The 27,520-nt window shown below is 38.9% G+C and overlaps 1 protein-coding gene across 1 annotated transcript in view; it reads right to left on the bottom strand.

Moving 5' to 3' along the window:
• The window catches only part of LOC101532567 (uncharacterized), a 253,999-nt gene that overhangs the window by 29,005 nt on the left and 197,474 nt on the right, over positions 1-27,520 (bottom strand). Inside the window, exon 18 of the mRNA XM_058670437.1 lies at positions 15,626-15,785. Coding sequence (XP_058526420.1) covers positions 15,626-15,785 — 160 coding nt within the window. The remainder of the gene's footprint in view (positions 1-15,625; positions 15,786-27,520) is intronic.

Raw genomic sequence — 27,520 nt, 5'->3', positions numbered from 1 at the left:
GCGATATACTATATATTCAGCATAAATATGTAATACATGTGATAAGTTAGCATGACATATATATGGCATTTTTAATACATAAATTATGACCCAGGTTTTAGGATTAAAGTTAGGTTAATTCAATAGCTTGAATTTGATAGCTCAGATTCACAAATTCAACAATACAGCTGGTCTGTGTCCACAATTGTTTTGTGAAATTCACCTTAGTGCCATGTTTTATTATCAAATTCAAGTAATTGTAGGTAAAAAAGAGAGAGAACAGAGTTCTAGAGTCCTGAGGCATCAGTAGCAGTCCAAGCTTGGCCTATTTCTTACTAGAAGCTGTGGCTAGTTCCTGGGCTTCTCATAAACCTTGATTTAATGATTTAAAAAAGAAATAAAATGCTTCTCTTAGAGCTGTAAGAATTCTTTGAAGCCACGTTTGTTAAAGTGTTTTATTAAGTCATTGACAATAGCAGTGGAAGTCGTAGAAGGGGCAGTGTTGTATTCATAAACACACCAGGATTTAGAAAAACACTTTTACAGGATGAAGAAATTGGAAGATAGAAAGCATTCCAAGTTAAAAGCTACCATTTCTAAAAGGAAGTAGTGGTTACACCCTAGATGTGTGCGATATTATCAACTGCCTTTTTTACATCACCTTCATTTGTATCAAATGGCTTAAGGAGAATGACCAAATGAAGTCTCACCTTTTAAAACAGAACAGACGACAGAGAAAGTGGGAAAAATGGAATGGCTGAATGCCGCAATTATTAATTAACTTTACCTTTTTCCTTTCAGAGAGAATTACTGTTTTTTTTCTTGCATTGCTATTAATCATATATAATTATAATTATAGAATGAATCAATTTTGATAAATAAGACAAACAAGCATTAACATTTGACTTTTTAAATTAAAATAAGGTCAGTCAAATGCTTACTGTTTCAGTGGGTCTATTCTAGTTAACACACTACGGCAGGGCTGTACCTGTTGCTCAAAAATTGATGTGTAACTTTTAAAACGTGCTGAGAGTGAGGACATTTAGCAAAGACATTAAACAGCCACAGACTCCAGCAGAATGCTTGAGCTCGATTCCCAGTTCCAACTCCAAATTCTAGCTTCCCACCGACGCAGATCTTCAAAGGTAGTGGCTCAAATACTTGTGTTCCTTGTGCTTGAGTTAGAGACCTGAATTGGGTTCCCAGTCTTTGACTTCTACCTGTCCAGGGCCTCGTTACTGAGACATTACAAGAGTAAACTGGGAAATAGAATCTCTTTCTGTCTCTCTCTCACCCTCTCATTCACTATCAAACATCTCTCAATCTGTCATTGACCTCCTACCAACCAATCAGTCACTCTGTCTCTTTGCCAACCAAATTTAAAGAAACAAAGAGCAGTTTATCATTATAATGAATATTTATTTAACTGAGAAAGGAAAGCAAGACTTCAAATATTTTAAGAGAGTGCTTCAAATATGGCTGCTTCACACACCAATGCCAAAGTGTTTGTGCAATAAATTTGCTTCCCAAAGCAAGTGACCGAAGTCTGCCATGCTTCTTGACTTACCCCAAATGCCACTTCAAACGTTGTCCTTTATGAAGCAATAAGAAAAATAACACGTCTACAAGTAGCCAGGAGCCAAGAGCCAGGAGCCGGGAAAGCGAAGTCAGGAACTTCTGCTAGGCTTTCCACATGGGTACAGTGGCTCAAGCCATCAGCAGGAAGCTGAATCAGAAACGGGGCAGCAAGGTCTTGGACTAGCAGCCATATGGGATGCTGGTGCCACTACATTCCACTGTCAGTAAAGGGACTTCTTACCATCCCTCAAAAAAATTGTCTCGGGGAGCCTGATTGCTTATATTCTTCAAAATTAGAAAAAAAAAGGAAAAGAAATACATATCATGTGTTTATAGAGGACTATTTATCTATTCATAAATTCCAGATAACTCAAATAGTCAGGGTAATTTTCAGATCATTTAAAAGGTGTGAGGGAGCAGCAGTGTATACTTCAATGTCCAAGGAATCTGCCAGATAGCGCGTGGGAATGTTTGGGTGACTTCTTTCTGTGTAGTCCATCCAGACAAGAGGACAGTCAGCAATGACTTATTCACTTGAAAACTGCCTTCTCTGCAAGTATACACAGTTCAAGTTCGCTGTATTTAATAGTTAGCACAACAGAGTTCCAACCCTAGCATTGGAAGGAAACTGTATGGCTTGGGATGAAACGGGAAGGAAAAAGAGAAAATGAGGAGTTGTTCAATATCAAACAGCATTCAGTGGAAATTTCAAACTGCAATCAGATTATGATCAATAAAAAGTTGTTAGTGGCTCTGAATACGTGGAATTAGAGAAGATGGTGCTGTGGGAATCACCAGGCATATCCCAGAGAGCGATGAGTGGCCCAGGTGCAAAACAGACACCTGGTGCCTGTGGAGGATTTTTCTGGGACAAGGTTAAGAAAGACGACCTCATTGAGTGAAACTGGCAGCGATTCATAACTGGAGAACTATTAACACCACTTGAGCACATATCTCAGAGCATACCCCACATCCGGGACTTGGGGTGGGCGGGAAACCGGGTGGGGCTTCTCCCTCAATATCCCCCTTTACCTCAGATACACGATGGAAACAATATTGACATAATAGCATTACCCACTTTCCTATCCCCCTGAATCTTTTTTTTCTTTTTTTTTCTTCTTTTTCCTTTAACTGTAATTAACTATGTAAAGATTTTCAACAACAATACAATAAAATAGATAAAAAAAAAAAGAAAGAAAGAAGGATTTCAAAACCAAGTAAGGCTGTAAGACCTTAAAAATGGAAATGTGAGGGCCCGGCGGCGTGGCCTAGCGGCTAAAAGTCCTCGCCTTGAAAGCCCTGGGATCCCATATGGGCGCCGGTTCTAATCCCAGCAGCTCCACTTCCCATCCAGCTCCCTGCTGGTGGCCTGGGAAAGCAGTTGAGGACGGCCCAAGGCTTTGGGACCCTGCACCTGCGTGGGAGACCCGGAAGAATTTCCTGGTTCCCGGCTTTGGATCGGCGCGCATCGGCCCGTTGTGGCTCACTTGGGGAGTGAATCATCGGATGGAAGTTCTTCCTCTCTGTCTCTCCTCCTCTCTGTATATCCGGCTTTCCAATAATAATAATAATAAAAAAAAATGGAAATGTGAGTTCTGTTTGAAGAAAAGCAAGTGTTTGGGCTTGTGAGAGGACTTTGCAAATCAATATTTGTTTCATAAACAAATAGTACAGAATGTATTATCCACAGTCTCAACTTGCATGCATTATCCACAGTCTCAACTTGCTTAAAAGTTTCTGTTCCAGAACCAAGATGGCAGAATAGGGTAAGGATATGTTTAAACAGATGGAGAAATATTAGCAGTGTGAAGCAGAGAGGGCACATTCCAGGAAATAGAAGGACAGAACAACAGCAGAGGAGTACCTGGAGATTGACAGACACAGGAAAGCAGCAGACACACTGCTGTGGTGTTGCAGAGACTGATACCCCAGCAGGATTCAGCAAGTGGCAATCTGAACTCCACCGGCAGCCATAACTACAGCAGCAACCAGGTTGGAAGGGACTTTCACTGGGATTCAGAAGATGAACCCAAAGAACTGCCCTTCCTGCTGGTCTGTTTGATTTGACCAGGAGCAGAGACAGAATGGCAGATCCCAGAGGGGCAGTGCATAAACAAAGTGGATTTCACAACCCAGTCTGCCCTCTAGAGCTGTATCTAGCACCATTTGTTTAAGGAGGCAAAGGCTAATGGATAGTACTGTGCATAAGCTCAGCTTGGTGTGAACACATTTCTTGCACAGTAAACTGCAACAACGTGGCATCCTACAGGTTCTACCCAAGATTGGCCCTGGTAGCCCTCACACCTGATGGTCAGCATATCAAGAACTCTAGTAATGGCAGATCAGGTGCCATCTTATACAGTGTGAAAGAACTTTAATACTGCAGGGACAATAGTGAGCTGTGCATGCTCTAAGCTTGGCAAGAACTCACTGAGCTCAAGCATTGCACTGATCCCAAAGGAAAATAATACCAACTATGGCATGGTACTGGTCAAAATAGGTCTGTGTGGCTCTCAGACCTAACGGCCAACTGGTTCTGGCAGGATCACTATCACCAACAACTTAGCTATATACGACACCTGGTGTCTCCCTAATCCTGGGACCTGCTCAAACCAGAACTGGGAGAAAGGTTGTACAGACAAAGGTTGTACAGCCTCAGCACGGGATCACAGGAGGTGGAGAGTAGTGAACCAGGAGCTAAGGCTATGGAGACCATGGTGGAAGTCTCACGTAAGAACCCAGACCTGGAACTCGCTGGAGTGAGTGGCACAAATGACAACAAACAAAGAACTGGGTGACAACTGCAATAAGTAAAATCAAATTGCAGACCTGTGGGTGACAGAGCTTAGAAACCTCCCCCAAGGAGAAGAACCTGATAACCAGAAGTACAATGGACAAGAGCAAAAGAAGAGACTGAGACACAATGAATATTACTGAAGACTCACCTGCAAAGGAGCAAAAGCCTTGGCCAACCTCAGAGTTAACTGAGGGAGACATCGAGAAAATGAGGGATACAAATTCGAAACACTTGATATGACACTTCTTATCAAAAATGAGAAATACTTAAAGTAGGCATTCAAGGAATTTAAGGAGTATGTCATACTGGAAATGAATCAGATCAAAGCTGATATATCAGAAATGAAGACTACAGTGTAGCAAATTAAAAGTACAGTGGAGAGTCTCCAAGATAGAATGAAGGAGGCAGAAGAAAGAATCTCAGAATTGGAAGAGATTTCCTGTCACGAGGGGGAAACAAGCAAAAAGCTGGAAGCAGAGCTGGATCAGGCCAAAAAAAGTATTCAAGAACTGAAAGACACCATTGAAAGGCCAAATATAAGAATTATGGGAGTCCCAGAAGGTGCAGAAAGAGAAACTGAGATTAAAGATGTATTCAATGAAATAATAAGGGAAAATTTCCCTAATCTAGAGAAAGAATTGAGAAACAATATGCAGGAGGAGCACAGAACTCCCAACAGGCTGACCAAAAACCATCTTCACCACAACACACGACAATCAAGCTCTCTTCAATCAAATATAAGGAAAAGATCCTTAAATGTGCATGTGAAAAAAAATCAACTAATATATAAAGTATAAAGGAATTTTGATTAAACTCACAGGAGACCTCTCACAGGAAACTCTACAGGCCAGAAGAGAATGGAGCAACATATTCCAGATTGTAAAAGAGAAAAAATTGTCGGCCCAGGATAAAATACTCAGTAAAACTTTCCTTTGTATTTGAAGATGAAATAAAATTCTTCCACAGTAAAGAAAAGTTAGATTATGCCTCTTCCAAACATATCCTACAAAGGATACTTAAAGATGTTCTCTTGACAGAGAAAAATAATAGTGTCCACCAAAAGAAATGGCAGATGCAAAGAACATCCCAGTAAAATAACGGAAAACTAAATCAACGAACAACCCATTGGTAAACCGACAGAACCAAATTACCACCCATCCATATTCACCCTGAATGTAAATGGCTTAAACTCATCAGCAAAGTTGCAGATTTGTAGACTGGATTAAAAAGCAAAGCCCATCTATTTGTTGCCTACAGGAAACATATTTCACCAACAAAGATCAGTGGAAACTATATCTCATGAATTTTGATTTTTTTGTTAGTTTCATCTCTTCAAAACACTTTCTTTGATTAAATTCTTCAATGACTCAGCATCATTTTCTTCAAGAAGGTTCTTGAGTTTCTTTTTTTCTTTAGTGACACATTAGTCATTCAGTATCATGTTGTTTAACTTCATGGTGTTGCTAATTTCTATTTTTTTCCTGTTGTTGACTTTGTTTTGTGGCTTTCTATTTAAGGGGATTTATAATAACTGTGATGGAGACTGTCATATATCCAGATGTGAGGATACAATGCAGTATGCATCTCTACTTCCAGACAAAGATGGTCTCCCACTGAAAATGTTTACTATATCTTGACAATAGGATGCTGGACTCTCTGCCATTGTCCATGCCCACATGATGGACATATGACTGCGTATGAAGAACTATACTATAGTAATGATATAGGGGAACTCAGTGAGGGGGCAGGGAATTGTATGATATAATGATAATAATAAAAAGAAGTGAAATTAAAAACAAATAAATAAATTTTCCATTCCTATGAGAATAATTGGCATGATGGCAATATCCTAACCCTAGCTTATAGTGATGGCTGCAGGACCTGTTGGACAAGGTAGAAGCTACTGAGCTGGGTACTTGGTGTGCATGAACATGATAGCACAGGGGTTACACCTGCACAAAGCAATTCAAGTCTGTTTAAATCACTGAAAGAGGGAAACGTATTCTAAAATCATGAAGTAAGATCTATACCAACCTGAATCTATAAATGCATAAATCTTCAAAAGAGAATTTGACTTTTAATATGTGACAGTGAAATAGGACCAATTGAATTGCAAGGTAAAAATATCTTTAATATATATGCATACATATATATGCAGAATTTAAGTGAATATGCAAATAGTGTGAATCAGGTTTTTAAATTTTTAATATTCAATAAGATGATTATAAATTTCTCATGTACGCTACCTGGAGTTTGAAGTCAATTCTTCATACATATATATACACAAATACATAATGATATATATATACATATATCTATATATAATATAGATATATATAGATATATATAGATATATATATTAGGAAGTGCAAGTGACAGTGAAGCAGGAAAAGACGGGACAATTTTGCATCTGCTGGTTCACTCTCCCAGCAGCCTTGGTCCACCTGAAGTCAGGAGTCAGGAACGCCATCTGCGTCTCCCACAAGAATGGCAGAGGCCCAAACAGTAGAGCCACTCCCTGCTGCCTTCCCAGGTCCATCAGCAGAAGGCTGCACTGGAAGAATAGCAATGATCCATCCAAAGACCATCCAGGTCTTGGATGCAGGATGCTAACATTCCAAGTCATGATTTAACCTGCTGTGGTACCTCACTGACCCCTGAAACCAACTACATTAATTTCCACGACCTTTACTTTGCATTTGCAGTATCCAAAAGCATCAGTTAAAAATTTAAAAGAAAACTGCAGGCTTAGTTTAAAAAAATAAATTAAGAAATTTCTCCTTTAAAAAGCCAACAAAACTCAATGCCATGTCTTTCATGACAAAAGTCAGCCGGCTACTCACAAACTTGACCTTGCTTATTTTACTGAGACAGGCAGAATACTGCGAGGATGAAAATAGCCACTAAATGTGAAAAATCAAGAATATAAAGGTAGTTCTGAATGACCAAGCCTTTGAACAGTGCAGAATTTTATTTCATTAATCATAAAGTATTTATCACAAACATAGAAATAAACTTCGTGCGAAACCTAGGCAGACGTCTAATTCCAGAGAGCAGAATTCCAGGTGCTGACCTCATCACAGGCTGTCAAATGCCAGTAGCAGCTTCCACAATAGTTGGCTTGAGCAGCACCCAAGGGAGCCTCCTGAAAGCCAGGAACTGAGCATGGATGGTGTCTGTGTGGCTGGGAGCATGGCATGATGACTCTGTGCCTGCCAACTGAGAGGCAGGGACAGTCACAGCCACTTAGTTGTGTTTTAGAACCTCATCAAAGCAGAAACCACAACTGCTGCTCTTGGCCCTTGACAAGGGAAACCAAACTGCATTTCTAATTGGAAAGGGGAAATTGTGGGCAGAGAGAATGACCAACTGAATCCCATCCAGTGGAACAGTGTGATAACTGCACACACCGGCCAATGCATTGCTACAACAAGGTTTTCTTTCCTTTTGGCATCAAAATAAATAATGAAGTCAGAATGTTGCAGACAGATCGTCACAGCTCAAACACTTGAGGAGGGGCATGGCTTTGGCAAGTGTTACTTTTCCTGTTGCTTACAAGGTTTCTGCAGAGTGGTTGGTCCTGGAATGGCAAGCTTTGTCATTTGTAAACTGAGAATAATACCAACATAATCAATTTTGTTTGACAATGGAATTAGCCACCATAGAAATTGTCTGGAAACTGCTGGGAAAGGTGAGGGGATCCATGTCCCCCTTCCTCTGTTTCTAAGAAAACAAGACAGATTCTAAACTCTTTTTTTTCCCCTCCTTGACCCATCTATTGAAAATGTGAATTCAAAGAATCAAACCAATGAGTTGTCTTGGCAACTGTGGTGACATTTTTGGTGGGTTACTATCTTAAAAGCCTAAAGAATGCCCCCTAGCACTAAGCCCATGAGCAAACGTGAGCTGGTGGCAGGAAGAGCCACAGTTATAACGCATGATGGTCTGAGTCTAAACGAGCAATGTTAGCAGAAAGTGGGAAAGTGGTTTGTTCTTCCTGTGAATAAACATTGTGCTTCCAAAGAGGATAAGAGGAGGACATTGTTTAGTGTTTTACATTACATTTCATCTCCTCCCATGTAATTATTGAGATAAGTAGCTCTTGAATTATTAAGAATAATAAATAATTAGATGGAAACAGAGTAACTATCACTAATGACCTATTCATTAATATGCTAATAGTCAGCTATTTCATCATGAAAAGAAATTAATGAAAGATAGAAAACGTTATCAAATAATAAGCCAGCAAGCTGCATATTGTGTGTCAGTTAATTAAAAAAATGTATATATGATACTTTGGAAACTCCAGCAAAGAACTTTGCCTATACAGTACAGAAGCACTTCAGGGCTAATAGGTACTGTGTTACAAACAAAACCCTCTCATGTCTCTTTGAGTCAAAGTTTGTTTACTCTCAGAAAAACTTTACTTCCTGTGTCTGAGGAAAATAAGCTTATAAAAAAGATGAAAAGGTTTGTATAGAGCATAGTAATAACGGGATGCTAACAAACTGAGTGCTAATGAATCAAAAACATATGGATTACACTTAACTTCAAATAAAAATCATTTCAGAATTAAGGGGGAAGTACTTAACAAAATATAATAGACCTTTGTCAATCCAAACATCTGTGGTGTCTCCAGAAATGTTCTGCTTATTATTTCCTTTACTTATTGTCTATCATTTTCATTTTATAGAAGTAATCAATTTCTGGCCAAAGGCCTTTTCAGAAGTTCAACATTATAGAGGGTAAGTATAAACAGACATCACAGAAGTTTAGGTATTTAAAAGAAGAAACAAGTCAAGGGAGACATCTGTATCAATGAATTAAGACTACACTCTTAAGACAGAACGTTTTCCTGTTTGCTTATCATAATTAAAAACAAAGCCAAAGAGAAATATCCATTCATGTTCTCATATATTTTGTATATTTATTTTTATGTATGCTAAGATTTATATTCAAATTGAGTCATTATCAATCTATTAATTATATCTGAATTGGAGTTTGTGTAACATTAGAGGAGTTCTAATTACAGCCCATACTTAGTTCAGAATAGACATTTTGTAACTGAATTGAAACCTCTTTGTATAAGATCATTAAAGTCATATTGCTTAATCCTTGTATTTTTGGGGATATAAAATGTATCCTTTAATGAATAAAATAAACATTATTTTTCCATACTTCAATGACTTCACATTAATAAGCAGTTCACTGACCTGGCCAGTTTGTTACTTCTGTCCTTTTCATAATAAAGTTTCACTATTCATTCTATTCAGAATTCTGTTCAGGAGTCCAAGATGTTCATTTGTTATTTGTGGACACTGAATTAAGTGTCTGGCGTTTAGTTTCAAGGCCTTTCAGTTGGTTCAGAGGTGGGAGCCTCCATAGATGAAGAGTATAAAGTTCCACCAAGATCTCATCAGGATACTAATCGTGTTAAGCCTCGTGCCTCTGTGGGTCCTCCTTTTATCCCTTTGCTAATTCAGAAGTGCCTCTGTTCTGAATGAGTTAAGTTATTGTTGTGAATATTCTACAACCAAAGCAACCTGTATGTGGACTTGAAACAGTGACTGTCAATAGTTCTTTGTTTCATGGTCACCACCTTCTCATCATTTCAGGATCAGTCTTGACTTGTGGCTTCCAGGGACACATGCCCCCATATTCCACTCTTAATTTCAGATTTCTCTGGGCCCAATTTGACTTTTTATTTACCTGCTTGCAAATCCCCATCAACTTTGTAACATGCCTTGGGCCCATCATTCTCATGAAAGTTGGGTTGATGAGTACTTGATAACTCATAGAATTCAATACGTACAATGACTGAGGGAGTGAATTGAATTGATAGCTAGAAACTCTGTGCATGATTTAAACATTTTGATAAATAAACACAACTTTTAACGAAGGAAGAAAGAATGATATATTCACCACTATGTAGATCTATTTACCTCCCAAGAGGTAAAAGTTTTCAGTAGAGCTTTAAAATCAAATAGATTCATAAGAGCTCAACACAAATACAACTCAGTCTTATATGAATGAGTTACTTCTTTGCATTAAAACTTCTCATTGTCCGTGAGAAATACAGGGCTCTTCCTAGTGCTCAATTTCCAGTTCTCCATCTACCTGTCTTGGATGATCTTCACGTTTTGCCCTTTGTTTTTAATCAAAACAAACTGCTTTCAGTTTATAAATTTATCCATTTAAAAAAAAAGAAACTTAGCTGAATACTGCATGTTTAAAAATTTTTTAAAATATTTAAATATTTTAAAAAACTATTTTTAAAATATATTTGAATATATTAAAAAATATTTTAAAATATTTAAAAGTGAAAGTCCAAAAGAATTCATGGGAACTCAAGCATTACTTTTTTATAACGTAGATTTCTTTGCACATTTGGAAACCACTTCATATGCATGTCACTTTTTTGTACCAACATAAAATTAACAACTAACTCCATTTCCCATGAAGTTTTAGAATCACCCTTGTATTTGCTGTCTCTTTTCACATGAGAAAATATAAGTCTCTCAGTTCTCAATCCTCATTTACATCCTTCAATTTTATTTGCTAGACTACTATCCTGCCTTTCATAATGGCAATTCTAGCTTCTCCCCTTACTCCAATCATATACTTAGGATAGAAATAGCCACTGTTGCCTGAGAATTCGGCAATCATTCTGAGATATCATTTGCACTATGCTGTACAGAAAAGAATGCACACTCTTACTTGTCCCTGTAATTCATTACTAAGGATGTGTTCACTTTTTTTTAATTAGCTACTGTTATTTAAACATCAGAAAATATGCATAACCTTCACAATAGAATTTCACTGAGAAGGAGCTACAAATCTCAACACCTGCTGTTATTGCAGTCGTGAGCCATAAAAAATAACAGACAAGAGGACAACACTTACAAAAGAGGAAAGGGTTTGCTTCTCGCGTGTCCTTGTTTCTCTATATACATAGATGGCGAGAAATGGGCAGTTCCTTTACAGAGTCTCAGCTATCTACTAACAAAAGCATTTGTAACTTGCAGCAAAAATAATGATCTCTGTTAATTGTACATGGCTGTTCTTGGGTAATACACAAACAGACGTGTTAGGTTTTATGTTTTCCAATTTTGCTCTTGGGTGGATCTCTAAATGTACACACCATTGTCCCAGGACGCACAACCTGCTTCAATTTTCCATCTTGACTTAATACCCTGCTATTTTTATGAGCTTCAACCGCCCATTTTAAAGTGGTAGTTTCTTTAAGAAAATAATTACAATGTAAATTAGTCTTCAACAAATCGTAAGGCACATTTTGGAATTAAATGCCTAGACTTGGAAGATTTGCTTCCTGATATGTTTGAAACGTTACGTAGGTTTAACCATAGCAATTCAATCCATGTACTTAGAAATATCATCCTTACTGTTACTAATCAAGATCCTACGGCACAAATTTATTAAAGATATACGTTTGCATGGGATAATAATTGGGTCGATAATATTAAATTCATAGGCTCATTATTTAATTGCAAGGGCAGATTATGAATACAGCGTCTAAAATGTATTTTAATGAAAAACACTACATCCTGACCTAATCATATCAACCTTCTGCTATCTAATTAAGGATGCAAAAAATCATTAGAGTTGCAAAATATTAGTTCCAGCTCCATCAGGCTGTGAGCTGCCCCTTCATGAATATATATTTTTACACCATGATAAATAGTTAATGAGGTAAAAATGACAAAATTTGCATGTAGGCAAATTAGTCTAATAAAATGATGTCTTTTTTGACTGGTGAAAGTGACCTTTTCCTTATACAAATGGCTAAAATACTTTGAAATTCTCATCTGGCTCTCACGGAACAAGTGAAAAATTGCATGTATGAACAGTATAAAAATAATAAAATGCAATAATCCTGAATTTTCATCAGACTGTAAATGCATTCTGTGCATTTGCATTCATCAATTTAATAAAAGGAAATTAAGCATTTTATAAAGTGTCCATTTATGGGGGCAATTTTTTTCCAAGTTCATAAAATGGGAGGCATTTGCTTAATAGCTAGCACTGTGGCAAACATCTCAAGCAATTTTTAAAGCACAAGAATTCTGACTGCTTATTTGAATATACTTTTGTATTAAAATTTCTTTTCCATTGTTAACTTGGTATTTTAGATAGTATGATTGTTCTCCATTAAAGCAACTTGATATCTAAAGATTGCAATGTATATTATTCAACAGGCAGGTAAACCTCATTTCCTATTGAAATAAACTAAACAAGCAATGAGAAGCCAACTTAAGAGAAATAATTTGTAATAACTAATCATAATGAGAAGCAAGCATTCCTCGTACAAATACTCAGACCATGACGAGAACAAGAAATAAAATGAATATGCATACTATCCACTCGTGTCTTGGAATGTTTGGATATGCTGAGCAATCCTAACACCAATGAGAAGAAATAGCAGGTGTTCTACAGTTTTCGGATGATTTTCATTAGCCTCTTCGCCTGATGAAGACTAAGCCTATTCATCTTGTAAAAGGAATGCCCATCGTCCATCTCGATATATGAGCTTCTTAAAATGCATCTTAGCCAAACTAACTGCATTTTAACAACAACAACAAAAATATTAATCTTAGGCAAAGTGTTTCTGAAGGCCCCAAGGCTTTTGATTGCATTTTAACAATTCCATCTAAACACATTGTCATTTCTTTGATTCATTTGAAAATTCACTGATGGAATTATAAACAGCACAAGGTTTGAATTCTTCTCTTTTGAACATCATTTTACAAAGGGCATACATTCTAAATGTAAATGCTTTCACCTCATCCTTTGCTGCTACAAGCATCTACATGTCAGCTATGTCAGCTCCTCTCCAGCTCATTCTTTCAGCCTCTTCATCCTGCACGCTCCCTCCTTCTTTGCCAACAGACTTCGTCCAACATGGACAGTTCTGTTTTCCTCTGCTGTGTCTGAATGCTATTGTTCCACACAATTGTAATGTAAAAACTTCAGATTACCTCCAAGTTCATAAGCTCCCATATGGTAAAACAATGAAATAAATCCATTCTACTCACTCCGGATTTTGTAAAGACACTGAACTCAACCTCAGAAGAAAGTAATCTTTGCTTTTCTTTTTTTTTTTAAGGGAGGATAATTTCAGTGGTTTTGGGAATTTACAATTAGCGACTTTGTAGTCCATGATTATTTAAAGAGAAATAGTAAATCAAAATTAGCATATGAAAATAAATAAATAAATAAAACATTAAGAAAAAATTAGTATATGCTTTGGTTCAAATTAGAAACAGTAGTCTTGGCAATGTTCATTATAATGTTACATCTTAACTACTAATTAAGCAGAATTCAAGCTACATTAATCACATTATTAGTGCCCATGTGGAACTTTTTTTGAAGATTTATTTCTTTATTTCTTTATTTATAATTGGAAAGGCAAGTATACAGAGAGGAGGAGAGACAGAGAGGAAGATCCCCTGTCTGATGATTCACTCCCCAAGTGGCTGCAATGGCCAGTGCTGAGCCAATCAGAAGTCAGGAGCCAGGAACCCCTTTCCGGGTCTCCCAAGCGGGTGCAGGGTCCCAAGGCTTTGGGCCGTCCTGGACTGCTTTTCCCAGGCCACAGGCAGGGAACTGGATGGGAAGTGGAGCCGCTGGGATTAGAACTGGCGCCCATATAAGATCCCGGGTGCCTCCAAGGTGAGGACCTTAACCATTACCCCATCGCACTAGGCCCAGTGCCCAGCTGGAACTTTCTAAAAGGCTGATGTTTAAGTCTGTTTCAGGAAGAGGAAAGGATGAGATATATGTTCATTAAACATGTTCAGTTATTCACCAATTCCTATAAGCATTCCTTTTTACACAGTAAACAGGAGCTGGATTATAGAAATAAAGAGGTCAAGGACATACGAATGAGGAAGCTACTGTTCTCACTTCACGAGAGAGTTTTCAGTGTAGAAAGAGAGAAGCATAAACCGGTAATTCTTGTATTGTGCATTGAATGCTAGAAGAACCAGGCTACACAAGCGGTTCTTCCTTGGGTGGGTGCCTGACCCAGCCCAGGCTTTTGCAACCTTTTCAGGGATAAACCATCAAATACAAAGTCTCTCTCTGTCTCTCTGTCTCTCTGTCTCTCTGTCTCTGTCTCTCTCTCTCTCCTTCCTTCTCTCTCTTTCCATGAATAAAATCAATAAATAGGAATTTTTAAAATGATAATTTTTGATTAACCTTTTTGGAATTCTTAATTTTTTTCTCATCGCTTGTCCTTTCCAAGAGCTGTCTGAAGACTCCCTCCTATGCAGTAGCAAACGGGATACTGAAGAGGGAAGAAAATGAAGAAAATAGAATCAACCAGATTTTATAAAATGTGAGAAAAGTCTAGGAAACATGGAAAAGTGTAGAAAAACTGAATTGGGACTTCTATAATTCAAAATGAACGATAGTATCACACAGAAGAGATGATAAGGGTATAAATGTTACATTTAGTGATCTAGGTAGAATTCTCATGCCAACTAACTAGATCATACGTGTCAAGGAATTGTGCTTGGGTCTTACTGGATTTTAGATTTATCCTTGGGTCATTCATCTGGGGGGCATTAAATCTGTTACTGGATTACATAGTTTGAAACTTAGAAGGGAGTTGTAACTAACAATATGTCTGAGAATCTTCAACAAGGTGGAGGGAACCTGGTATGAAGTTAACAAAAGATTGCTCTAAAGGAGAGAATTCATCATGCACAAATGCTGGAGTAACTGGAGACAAAGAAGAAATTTCTAAAAGGAATGACTACAAGGATGAAGAGAATAAGTCTTCTCATGAGAAATTCTTGTCATTAGCATTCTTGTTTTGTATTTTTCACAATCTCTGTGAAGTTTTGCCCAACATAGATACAGCAAACACTAGTAACTACCTATATAAAATCATAGTGTCAAGCTAGGAGAGCCACTTGGTACAGTACCTCACTTCAGCAAATAGTAACAAAATATTTTATTATTTTATGGAGACCAAGGGGAGAATTTGGAAGGTTCCAGACATAAAACAACAACACATATTTAAGGAAATTGGCCCACGACATTTTGTTCATACTTCTGAATTCTGCAACGATATATGCAAATATAAAATATGTAAAATCCAGCTTCTAGATTTGTAAAATGTCAACAGCCAAACACAGTAGTAAGCACCTTCAAGGACAACATTAAGAAACTCACCAACTTGCTCAATTCTTTGCAGAAGCAGACTCGTGTGTTGTCAAAAACCAAATGCGCTTCAATCCCACTCACCTTCCTCCTCTCTCCATTCATTCCTCTCCATTGCTCAGATCTCTTCACTATGTAACTTAGTTCCTGATTGGAAATCTCCAAATCATGCGGCATGAAGAACTTGTTTTCATCGCTGTGGATGCGCTGAAATGCATCTAATACCCATGAATTGTTGTGTAACCTACAAACAAAATCATTTGTTACTTGCTTCACTTTTGTCAAAGCATACTTACTTCATTCTGCTGAGAGTTAAATAATATCCAATTCCTCTATTGAGCTCACTTTTACACCCTTTTAAAGAACGTATTTAATGACAAATATTCTGGAAATTATGCAATTAGTTCCTCAACTAAATATTATAACCCAATAATAACAGTCTGGGAGAGGAATGCATTTATTTCATGTACATCAGCTATGGATTTTTCTATCCCTAAGTAATACTAATATGAAATTGAAAAAATATTTAGCCCTTAATTTCAAGGTTGAAATCCGAATGAATTCAAATGTGAAGGATTTCTCCAAGTTTAAATGTGATCTTGTTTCTCTGTAAAGTACCTCAGTACCCCTGGACCAGATGAGTCTGCATAAGACTGTCACGTGGTTGATTGTCTTCCAGTTGGATGACAAATGAACCAATTTGCTGATCTATCTAACCTGAAGATCTCTTGATTTAGTTTTTTTCCTTTTAAAAAAAATAAATTCAAATATTAATTTAAAAGAGTTCCATTTTATTATGATACTAACAAACTGGCAGTATCATCAAAAATCAGCATTTTCTACAAAATATATTCATTATTTGGTATCGCTAAGTAACATTTAGGTAAAAGTCCATGGTATATCTTATCCACTAACTACACCAACAAGCAGAGAAGAAAGAACATGTATTGTATCCCTATTTTTTAGTCCTCTTGCTAATATGCCATTTGGTTTTTCAAAATTTTGCATGTTATTGAAATGTCAGAGAAACACTCTCTTAATTTTCTAACTTAACATACATGTAGCCCACCACATATACCTGGAACTGTTTAAGAAACACAGAACTGAATCTGTAACAGTCTGTAGGAATGATCCCTTTGAGAAGTAAACTGCATAGAAATATTCAAGACACGACATGGGACCCTCAGGACTCAGACAATCCATGGAGGTGACCTTCAACACATGTAAAGTTGAAACTAGAAGCATTCTACATCAATGACAAGGTAAATTATATGAGTACTTCTACATTTAGTGGTCTAGACAAATAATCACAGAAGTTATTTCCTATAATAATGGCAGTCAATTTCACATTCATTGTTAGTTAACCTTACCTTAATTTTATTTTTTACATTTTAATTCACTAAGGTAAAAGTATACTTTACTGTTTGTAAGAGGAAAACAATTGAAACTCAGAACAAACTCCTATGTTCGTTTCATTCCCTCAGACTGATGCTTTCCTTAATAACAGATACCAATTCTATGTCTGAACTCTTGTTATAGTACTGAAACAGACATTTTTAATGTAACCACAGGATAAGATATTATTTTTCAATTTTTTCAGGCTATTTTTGCAGTCATCACAATGAAAATAAAAAGAAAGTGACCACTTAGCATAGCTGCTGGCCCACCAGTCGTGTGGATGGCTGCCGTCTTGCACTGCAGCTACAGTTCTTGCAGAGTTTGCAGAATCTAGCATTGCCATGCGGATGATTTACTAGTCGCCACGTTCAACAAGAACTAGTCTTCACCATTCTCTTAAGTGTCATCATGTAACATTCATCTTATCATTTAACGCTGGTAAGATTTAATATAAGATCAAATGACAGCCAATTTGCCTCCATGAACATTTCTATATGAAGATTTTAGGCACAGGATTATCATCAATGCAATTAACTCTGAATTAATTAGGAATCACAGTTCTGTTTCTACTGCTTCTGTGCCTTCTGCCCAGAAAATGTCTGTCTTTTTAAAATTTTATTTCTCCTTCATTCTGTGAAGCAATAGTTATGTGAACAGCAAATCCTGGAAATACAGGACAGTAACGAAATGCTTTAAAACAGAGGAAAACAGTACATTGCAAATAGAAAATTGTACAAAGATGAGCTGCTTTAAAAATTATTTCTCTTGTCATTTTGGGTGGCATTTTCCAGTGAGAAGTTGCGTAGTGGATTGTTAATGAATCAATTTACCAACCTTCTCAGTACTTTTCAACATAGTTTACAACTCATAAAGCCAGTTAATACAGGCAAAGAGAAAACTGTGTAAGCAAAAAATAAAAATAATAAATCATTCATTGATAAATCTGAAATTATTCTGTTCATAAAAATCGACCAAGCACAATAACATGTATCCAAAACTCAATGACTTAATCCTTATGGCTAGAAAGATATTTGTTTTCTTATTTTTTATTCATGTTTTACATTTTAATTTTGATGATGCTTACATAGTTGATCAGGGTGGGGAAGGTAGAGGATTAGGGGATAGTGGATGAGACCATTGTTTACACATTTTCTTTTTCTTCTTCCTGTGTATGGGAGACAGTGGGATGCAAGAGGAGAAACCACTCTTAGATTCCCAACTGCCATATTACCTCAGGGATGGAGAACTGCCACCTGATGTCATCCCAGGGCCCCCATTGTGGAGCATTTTCTGAGGTTCTGCTCATGTAATTTTGATAGTTCTGAGATGCTGCTGATACTGCCGCTATTGGCTGTCATAGTCAGCCACTGAGTCTCCATTTACCCAGAAATTTACTGTCAAGCTTCACTGGGGTAGTTGATTTGTTTGTTCTGCCCTGCATCCTCAGCAAACCAATGGGTGCTACGGCCCTCCCCAGCCCTGCCCAACCCTCATCCCTTATATACTACAGGGGAAGCTGCAGCCCAGTCAGAGTGACCCCCAACAACCCCCACTAGACTGGCCCTCAGTTCTGATTCCTGTGCCTGCCAGCATGTGCAGTGGACTGGTCTGGTCTGTCTTACATCCTCCAGCCCACACTCATCCCAGTGGGTGCCACTGCCTGTCTAGCCAGGCCTGCCTGCAGTGCTGGTTCTCATGTCCAGCAGTGGGAATTGCAGACCATCAGAAAGGATTCCCTAACCTCCCCAGTGGACCCAGTCCCTAACCCCAAATATTGCACTCTCCACAAGGTTCTGCAATCTAACTTGACAGGACTTGTCCCAGTCCCAGCACTCACCAGCCAATGCTGCAACAAAGCCCAACCCACCTGCCTTTATTTTGGCTTATGCCTGTATCAGTGGATATAATAGATTACCCCAGCCTGGCTCGCCCACTAACTCAGTTCACATTTAGGCCAACAGGTTTTGTAGCCCTTCCTAGCCTGATCTACCTCCAGTTCCAGCTTTCAGGCTCACCAGCATGAGCAGTGACCCTTCAGTGGAATCCCCACTACCCTCATAGTAGGCTCACATCCCCACCCCATCCTGGCAGGTACTATAACCTGGGCTGCTCTGGGCTGCTCCTTGATTTGGTTCTTGTGCTCACCTGCAGGGACTGTGCCCAACAAAGGAATACCCCAAGATCCTCTATTCAATCTCCTCTTTGGCAAATACCACGCACACTGGTGGGTCCTTGACCCGGGGCTGACTTAGTCCACATCCTGTCCTGGCAGGAATAGTATCCCTGCCTAGCTGATCCATACCCAACCTGGTTCTTACTGATGGGTGTTATAGCATAGCAACACCCTAGTCCATGCCCGTACACAATTTTCATGTGGCCCAGTGGGAGCAGAAACATAGCATAGCCTGTCCTACCCCCACTCTGTCTCTCACAAGCATCAGTGGATGCTGGAGTTTATCCCAGTCTGTCCACGTTCCAGGGACACTGCAGCCATGTCCAGTCCAGACCACCACCCCATTCTAGCTCTCACATTCAGCAGTGGGAAGCACAACCTAGCCGGGATATCCCCTTAGCTCTCCAACGAGGTTTAATCCCAGCCCCAGATCTCGCATATGCCCATGGTTGCTCTGACCCAGCTCTGCATGGCCCATCCCCCTGTCTTGACCATTGCCATTGGATACTGCAGCCTGGCCTGACCTGGCCTGCCCCCAATCCTAAGTCTTGCTGGTAAGTGCTATAACCTGATCCTGACCAGTCCACTCCCATCCCTGACTCATGCAAGCCAGAAGGTGTGATAGCTTAGTCCAGCATGCCCTACATTCTAGATTGCCAGTGAGTGAAGATTGGCCTGACCCTGCTCAATACACACCCTCCCAAACCCACCCATACATGTGTGGGCAAGTGGAGCTATCAGACCGACATCCTACATGTGTGGGCAAGTGGAGCTATCAGACCGACGTCCTACATGTGTGGGCAAGTGGAGCTATCAGACCAACATCCTACATGTGTGGGCAAGTGAAGCTATCAGACCGACATGCAAGCCTGAATCACATGCTCACCAGCAGGAGCAACAGTTCAACAGAAGAATTTGTCTGATTCCTCTACCAGACCCACTCCGAGACCCAGATCTTGCCCATGTCAGTGACTGCTAGAGCCTTGCTGGTCACAGACCACCCCCTCCGTCCTGCATGTGTATGAGCAGTGGATGTTGTGGTCTGGCCAGCCCCACACCGTATTCTTGGGTGTGTCCGCAGGTACTGCAGCCTAGACGAACCCAGCCTGTACTCAACCTCAGTACCCACATGTGTCAGTAAGGTGGTAAGGGTTGGGGTTGGAGTGGTCCATGGTCATGCCTAGCTCAGCCTGCCACCACCCCAGTGGTAAGTAAATTAGCTGAAATTGCAGACCACAGGAGTGGGCCCATACATGCCCCACAGAATCTGCCTCCAGACTCAGGATATTCCATTCTTTAAAGCATCTTTTTTAACTTCTACATGTCTGTATCTCTTTTAAAAGCTAAAGAGCCAAAGAGAATTTGACGTGAATTTCTGGAAGAAAAAGTAAATACAAATTTGCTAATCAAATTGGATATTGCTGACATTATTGACGGAAAGGAATGAATGACTGTGCATGTGGCATTAGTCACTGAAGCCACACTCAGCTCAAGCTGATCAAAATGAACACTATGTAAGTTAATTATTCTTACTTGAATCAGAAATAACACAAGTACACATTTTAAGCCTACTTATCTGCAACTTTCTATGTGTTTGTGTGCAATATCAAATCATTTGAAAGTAAAAACATTAGTTCATATTGAATGAAAGAAGAGAAATCAAAAGCAAACATCAGCAGAGGATTGGATAAGAAAGCTATGGTTCATCTACTCCATGGAATACTACTCAGCTATTAAAAAAACAAAATGCAGTTCTTTGTGGCCAAATGGGCCAAACTGGAAACCATAATGCTAAGGGAAATGAGCCAATCCCAAAAGGTTAAATACCACATGTTTGCCTTAATTTAAGATGACACGATGTTATGTATAACATGTTATGTTATGAATGCTATATGTTGTGTATAAACTAAAATTGAAATGTCAATGAGGTGGTCACAGAAGGTGGTTAAGAACTCGCATTTATTTTTAACATATTGGTTACTCATTACTATGTAATTAATTCCATAATGATGTAAATTTTCGCTGATGGTATGTTGGAGCTTTTAATTGATCGGGATGATACTCTGCTGGCTCTGTCTTCAGACCAGAGAGGGTATACCTAAGAAGCCGTTGAACTTGACTGGACAATAAGATGCTGGACTCTATGTTTGGTATATGCTTGCAATGGGGGAATCTCAACTGAGCTTGAACTGTGGTTATGCAACAAGGTGGAGGAATCCACCATGGTGGGAGGGTTTGGGGAGGGGTGGGGAGAATCCCAGTACCTATGAAACTGTGTCACATAATACAATGTAATTAATGAATAAAAAAAAAAGCAAACATACAAAAATTTTCCCAATCAAAAAAATCTTTTTGTATTTTAAGATATTTTATTAAATGTAGTTCTACACTTAACCTTTTCTATTCCAATTTTATGCTTCACAATTTTGCAGGCATATGTCTTCCTCCTTCCCCCAACCCCTTCTCACCCCCACATTACCCTTGGCTTAACAATTAATAAATCTAAGAAGGACACACAAATTAATTGCAATTTTTGCAATTTTTTTAGGTTATGACTTTTTAAATAAAAAGCTAAAATTTTGGGCCCGGCGGCGTGGCCTAGCGACTAAAGTCCTCGCCTTGAAAGCCCCGGGATCCCATGTGGGCGCCGGTTCTAATCCCGGCAGCTCCACTTCCCGTCCAGCTCCCTGCTTGTGGCCTGGGAAAGCAGTCGAGGATGGCCCAATGCATTGGGATACTGCACCCGTGTGGGAGACCCGGAAGAGGTTCCAGGTTCCCGGCATCGGATCGGCGCACATCGGCCCGTTGCGGCTCACTTGGGGAGTGAATCATCGGATGGAAGATCTTCCTCTCTGTCTCTCCTCCTCTGTGTATATCTGGCTGTAATAAAAAACGAACAAATCTTAAAAAAAAAAAAAAAGCTAAAATTTTATGATATCTTATGACAATATAGATCAGAGGAACTTACAAATCTGGATTTCTTTTAATAATACAATTGTTTAACATGTCCAAAAATTATGTCTTTTGAAATTATTTCTTCCAAATGTAATTAAAAGAGAAGCTAGGTTCCAGCTGTCCAGAAAGCCTTAGGCATTCTTATTTGTAGAAATAGCTCACCTAGGATGCCACTGGTGCTGATAACGCCCAATGAGACGCAGTAATTTCCAGCGTCCTCTGCCCCATGTTCTACATTTGCAACAATCTGCTACTTGATGAGTGGCAGAAGTTATTACATTGAGTTCACATCTGAATGTGGGTCATTTACAAAAACCAAGTATATGACATTTCTTTTAAAGCAAAAAAAGGACAAGTGTAAACATTTAGCTAGTGCACTCTGTAAGGGTCATAAATGAATAGAATCTCTAGCTTTGTATAGTTGTTAATGCAAATGTACAAATGAAGGAGAAGAATTAAATACAATTACTTTTTTTTAAAACTCCAATTTACTAGTGAGTTTGGCAGTGTAACTTAGCATAAAGTTGCTATGCTTTCAATTAAGTTGGAAACCACTACTTACTGATACAATCGCAGTAAGATGATGCAATGCTACAGGCATAGCTCTGATCAGACAGCACTGAAAAAGTCAAGTTTCTTTTGACATAACCAGCATATGTTTGCTGAAGTTTAATGTTAGATTTTTTTTTATACGCTGAAATCCATATGTTGTTTAGCAGAGCTGTTGAATATTTTAAATGAGCTAAATTAAGTGAAAGCATTTTATGTATGCAGACTTTTGTGTGTGTGTCTGTGTGTGCATGTTTCTGAAACCCTCTGAGTCCTCACCATGCTTTTTAAAAGTAATTATAATTTAAATGGCTTTGGTTTGATACAAAATTAAATAGAATAAAATGGGAATCCAAATGAGGAACAAAAAGAGAAAGAGGATAAAAAAAGCAAATGGGCAAGGCAATCAGTACAAGTGAGAACGCAGTGGGAAGTAGTCACAGTATTGTCCTTTCTACTTCCTTGGACAGTCCTTCCTCAAGTTTGTAGTTGTGAGCTCAACACCCTTCAAGTGTTGAATCATCCCAGGTGTGTTAGGGGCCAGTCATCCTCTTGATTCACCCCTTATTAAATTGTCTCTCAGGAAACATAAATGCATGCATATGCTCTGTGCCATGTGACAGTATGAAGGAGATAAAAATCAGTAGGAGGGGAATGTGATTCCCAGAAAAGGCCTGAGACAGGGAGGAGAGCACAGGGTATCATGATAACGTCATGAGGGATGACACCGCTAGGGTCCAAGGAGCTCCTGCTGTGGAGAGTGAAGGAGGGAAACAGATGAATTGAAGAATCAAGAGACTATAATCAGACTGTAGAGGAAAAGACTGCATAGAGAAAAAAGGACTAGAGTAGGACCCATTGGAAGGTGAATGTTTGAGGATGTCGGGGGGAACATTACAATATATGGGGTAACCAAAGTTGCCTTAAGGATAGAACTAGATGAAAAAAAAAAATCAAGAGTCAAGGTGTTTCTAGAACCCGGAAATGGTGAATATAGGTGGTAAGGGAGAGCAGGACATGTGAAAACTTGCCATTTTTCTTTTCTTCCTTCTTTCTCTTTCTACCACCCCCACTTTCACCTTCTCATCTCTCTTCACTTCCATCCTTCAGAATCAGATGAATGGTCCTAGTAACCAGTGAGATTGGAAATCATAGAGGAAAAAGACACTTGGAAAGGATCCTGAATTTCTTTTTTTTTTTTTTTTTTGAGATTTACTTTGACTTTTATTGAAAAGTCAGATATACAGAGAGGAAGAGAGACAGAGAGGAAGATTCACTCCCCAAGCAGCTGCAATGGCTAGGGCAAAGTTTATCCAAAGCCAGGAGCCAGGATCTTCTTCTGGGTCTCCTGTGTGGGTGCAGGGTCCCAAGACTTTGAGCGATCCTCAACTACTTTCCCAGGCCGCAAACAGTAGCTAGACAGGAAGTGGGGCTGCCAGGATTAGAAAGAGCGCCCATATGGAATCCCGGCACATGCAAGGCAAGGACTTTAGCTGCTAGGCTACCACACCAGGCACCTGAATTTGTTTTTATAGTGTCAACTTAAAAGTTCCTTTGGGTTACACATGGGGGTTACAAAGGTAACTGAATTCTCTAAATCTTTACTCAGAGTTTTTACCTTTGAAGGTGTTAAATTTTAGAGCAAAAGAAAAATACTGCGGTTATAATGCAGTTAGAAACATGATACATAGGTCAATTTATTCTTAAGGAACAGGTACCTTTTGTTTCTTTCCCATATTGTCAAGAGATAGTAATAGAAGCTACCATTTGTATTTGCTGAGTAAACCCTCGTTGTACATACTTTAATGCATAATGTCTTTCCCTCGACATTTTAGGACCAACTTTATTATGCACATAAAGACACAGAGTCAAGGAGGTGAAACCATTGCCTAAGGACCACACCTAGTGAGAGACAGAGCCAACATTCAAGCCAAGCTACCTGCCTTCAGGCCAGGAACTCATCCAAGACATCACGCATAATAATGGAGCAAAAGATGATTACTGTTTTCACTATCCTAATCATTTTAAAATGTACACTTCAGTCATAGTAAGTAGACATACATCACTGTGCAACACAGCTCTACAACTGCTTGTCTTACAATTCTGAAAGTCTTGTCACCAAATACCAATTCACTCTCCTCCTTTGCCCCAGTCTTTGGCAACCACATATCTTCTTTTTGCTCCTATGTTTTTAATTCATTTAGATACGTCATATGAATGGAAAGGGCAGATTTCATTTGAATTATTTCATCGAAGTTGACATTCCTGGACAGTGTGGCTCATGACAGGATTTCCGCCCTTTCTGAGGCTTCGTAACACCTCATCGTGTGTATGCACGTCATTTCCTTTACCCATGTATCTATTGATGCACATTTGGATTGCTTGCACCACTTGGCTATCAGGAAAAATGCTACTAGCTTCAACATAGGTAAGCTCCTATATGCATCATGCTTCCAACTGTTTTTCTTAGATACACAGATCTGGAATTGTCATGTGGTACAAGTTACTGCTATGATTGCCTTCTCCATGATGGCTACAACCACAGTGCCAAGGATCAATAGCTTCTCTGCCTCTTTTCTAACATTTGCTACATTCTGTCTTTGGGACACTGGTCATCCTTTTGGGTGACGTCCAATATTTCATTATGGATTTGATTTTTTTCTTTAATAATTAGGGCTATTGAGTATTTTTTTCATGTGCCATTTGACCCTTCATAATCTCCTTCAGAGAGGGACAGGTGCTTGGATGTAGCACTTCAGGTACCACTCGAATTGGTCACGTCTTTTATCAGAAGACCTGGATTTGAGTACTGATGCTAATCTAGTTCAAGCTAACTGGAACACACAATAAAGATGACTCTGTTGCTGGGTCCCAGACTCTCACACTGGAGAAAAGAATTGAGCATCCAGTTTCTGACTTTGGGTTGGTCCACCACTGGCTGCTGTGGCATTTGTTGGGAGATGAGCCAAAATGTAGGAGATTCTCTCTCTCTCTCTCTCTCTCTCTCTCTCTCTCTCTCTCTCTCTCTCTCTCCTTCTCCTCTCTCCCTTTCTCTCTCAGCATTTCAAATAAAATCAATGCATGCATCTTCATTAGAGAAATATCTACTCAAGTTCTTTGTCATTTTTAACAGATACATTTGTTCATTCATTACTGAATAGTAGAAATTCTTCATATATTCTGGGTAGTAACCTTTCTTAAAATACATGAATTTCAATGTTTCTCATTTTATAGAGGACTTTTTTCCCTCATGATTTCCACCGACGAGCAAACATTTTTAAGCTTGAGGTAATCCTATTTCATTACTTTGAATATTTTTATCTGTGATTTTAGTAGTGTGTACAATTACTCACGGCCAAGAACAGTACTATAATGTGTGACAAGCCCCATGACCTCCTTATATACATTCATATAATAAATGATGGAATAATTTTGAACCTATATCTGGCAATTCTGAAACTGCTGTGAAAGCTGATAATACATTCACTAGATGTTATTCTATTCTCTCTTTTGAAAGAAAATACTGTGTTTTTATTTGTTTGAAAATCAAACAGGCACAGCAACAAGCAAGGAGATTTCTCTCCACTCCCAAGATGCCCACGAGGGCCAGGGCTGGGCCAGACTGAAGCCAGGAGTCCAGAAGTCCACCCAGCTCTTCCAGTCAGGTGGCTATCACCTCTCTTCTTTCAGTGTGCGCATCAACAGGAAGCTGGATTTGAAGCAACGCTGGGACCTAAATTCCGGCAGTCTGGACATTGTGATGCCAGCATCTCAGGCTACCACATGCCTGTCCCGGGATTCCATTTTGTCTACGAGCTGCAAGAATCAGCTCATTTCTTAAAACACTTTGAGGGTACTGAACCATTAGATTATGTAGGTAAAGCTGCTTTAGGATCTGTCCCAAATCAACTCAGGCTTTTAAGAGCAAGTGAATCAAACGAACTACAAGCAGCATTTTCTCCTAATAAATTCATCTGTGAGGTCTCAACCCCTGGAAAAGCACATTACTGGGAAGAGGTCCTTGTCTTATGATCGGAGTCAATGGCAAAGAAGGCTACTCGGGAACCACTGAACCCAGACTGAAGGCTGTGACATCTCCTGTTGTTGTGTAGTTGCAAAATGACAGCTTCTCTGCAAGTGTGACCATAATCACTTAGGAAGCCATCTGCGGCTTTGAGCATCTAAGCATGCCTCATATTAGCCTACTTAACAGATCATTGAGGAGAAGACTGCTCTGGGGCAAGGGAGTGAATGGGGGGGAAATAGGTAGTGAAAGTGAGATTTGAAAATACCAAGTTAAAGTTGGAAAATCATTAGCAAAGTAATTATTAAAAACATCCTGTAGCCATTCCGTAGCTGTCACTTGCCTTGGTTCTTTGGATTTTTAAAAATATGTATTAAGTATATGTCTTACATTTTCCCTATGTACATGATTCAGATACTGTCAAAATTTTCCTCCCACATTTCCCTGTATTTAAGTTGGCTGTTGTCAAAATAAAATAAAATAAAATAAAATAGTCTAGCAATCTAGTCACTTTGATATCAAATACTTCTGAGAGCTCTAAGTACACTTTTTTTCACACACCTTCACTACATTCCAGCTGAAATGCCAAACAAGGAATGTCCGGTGACAAATGTCACTTGAACGTACAGCCTATAAGTACACTTCATCTGGAAGTAGGAAGGGTATCTTTACCCTCTAAAACTTAGTTTATTTAAATTAAATAAATTTAATTTGACAAGCATTTGCTGTGATTCCATTATACTTTATGTACAATCTTTAGTAAAGTGGAAAGAAGGATAAATTAGAGAGTCAAAAACCCTGCCTTTATTTACCAGTTCAAGAACTTCATGATACTCCAGTAAACTATTTTTGCACTCCATTTCCTTAGCTCTATAATACT

This window comes from Ochotona princeps, chromosome 1, assembly GCF_030435755.1.
Source record: "Ochotona princeps isolate mOchPri1 chromosome 1, mOchPri1.hap1, whole genome shotgun sequence".
NCBI classification, from domain to species: Eukaryota; Metazoa; Chordata; class Mammalia; order Lagomorpha; family Ochotonidae; genus Ochotona; species Ochotona princeps.
The sequence above is the reverse complement of the archived record's forward strand: the minus strand, read 5'-3'. Positions and strand labels throughout refer to the sequence as shown.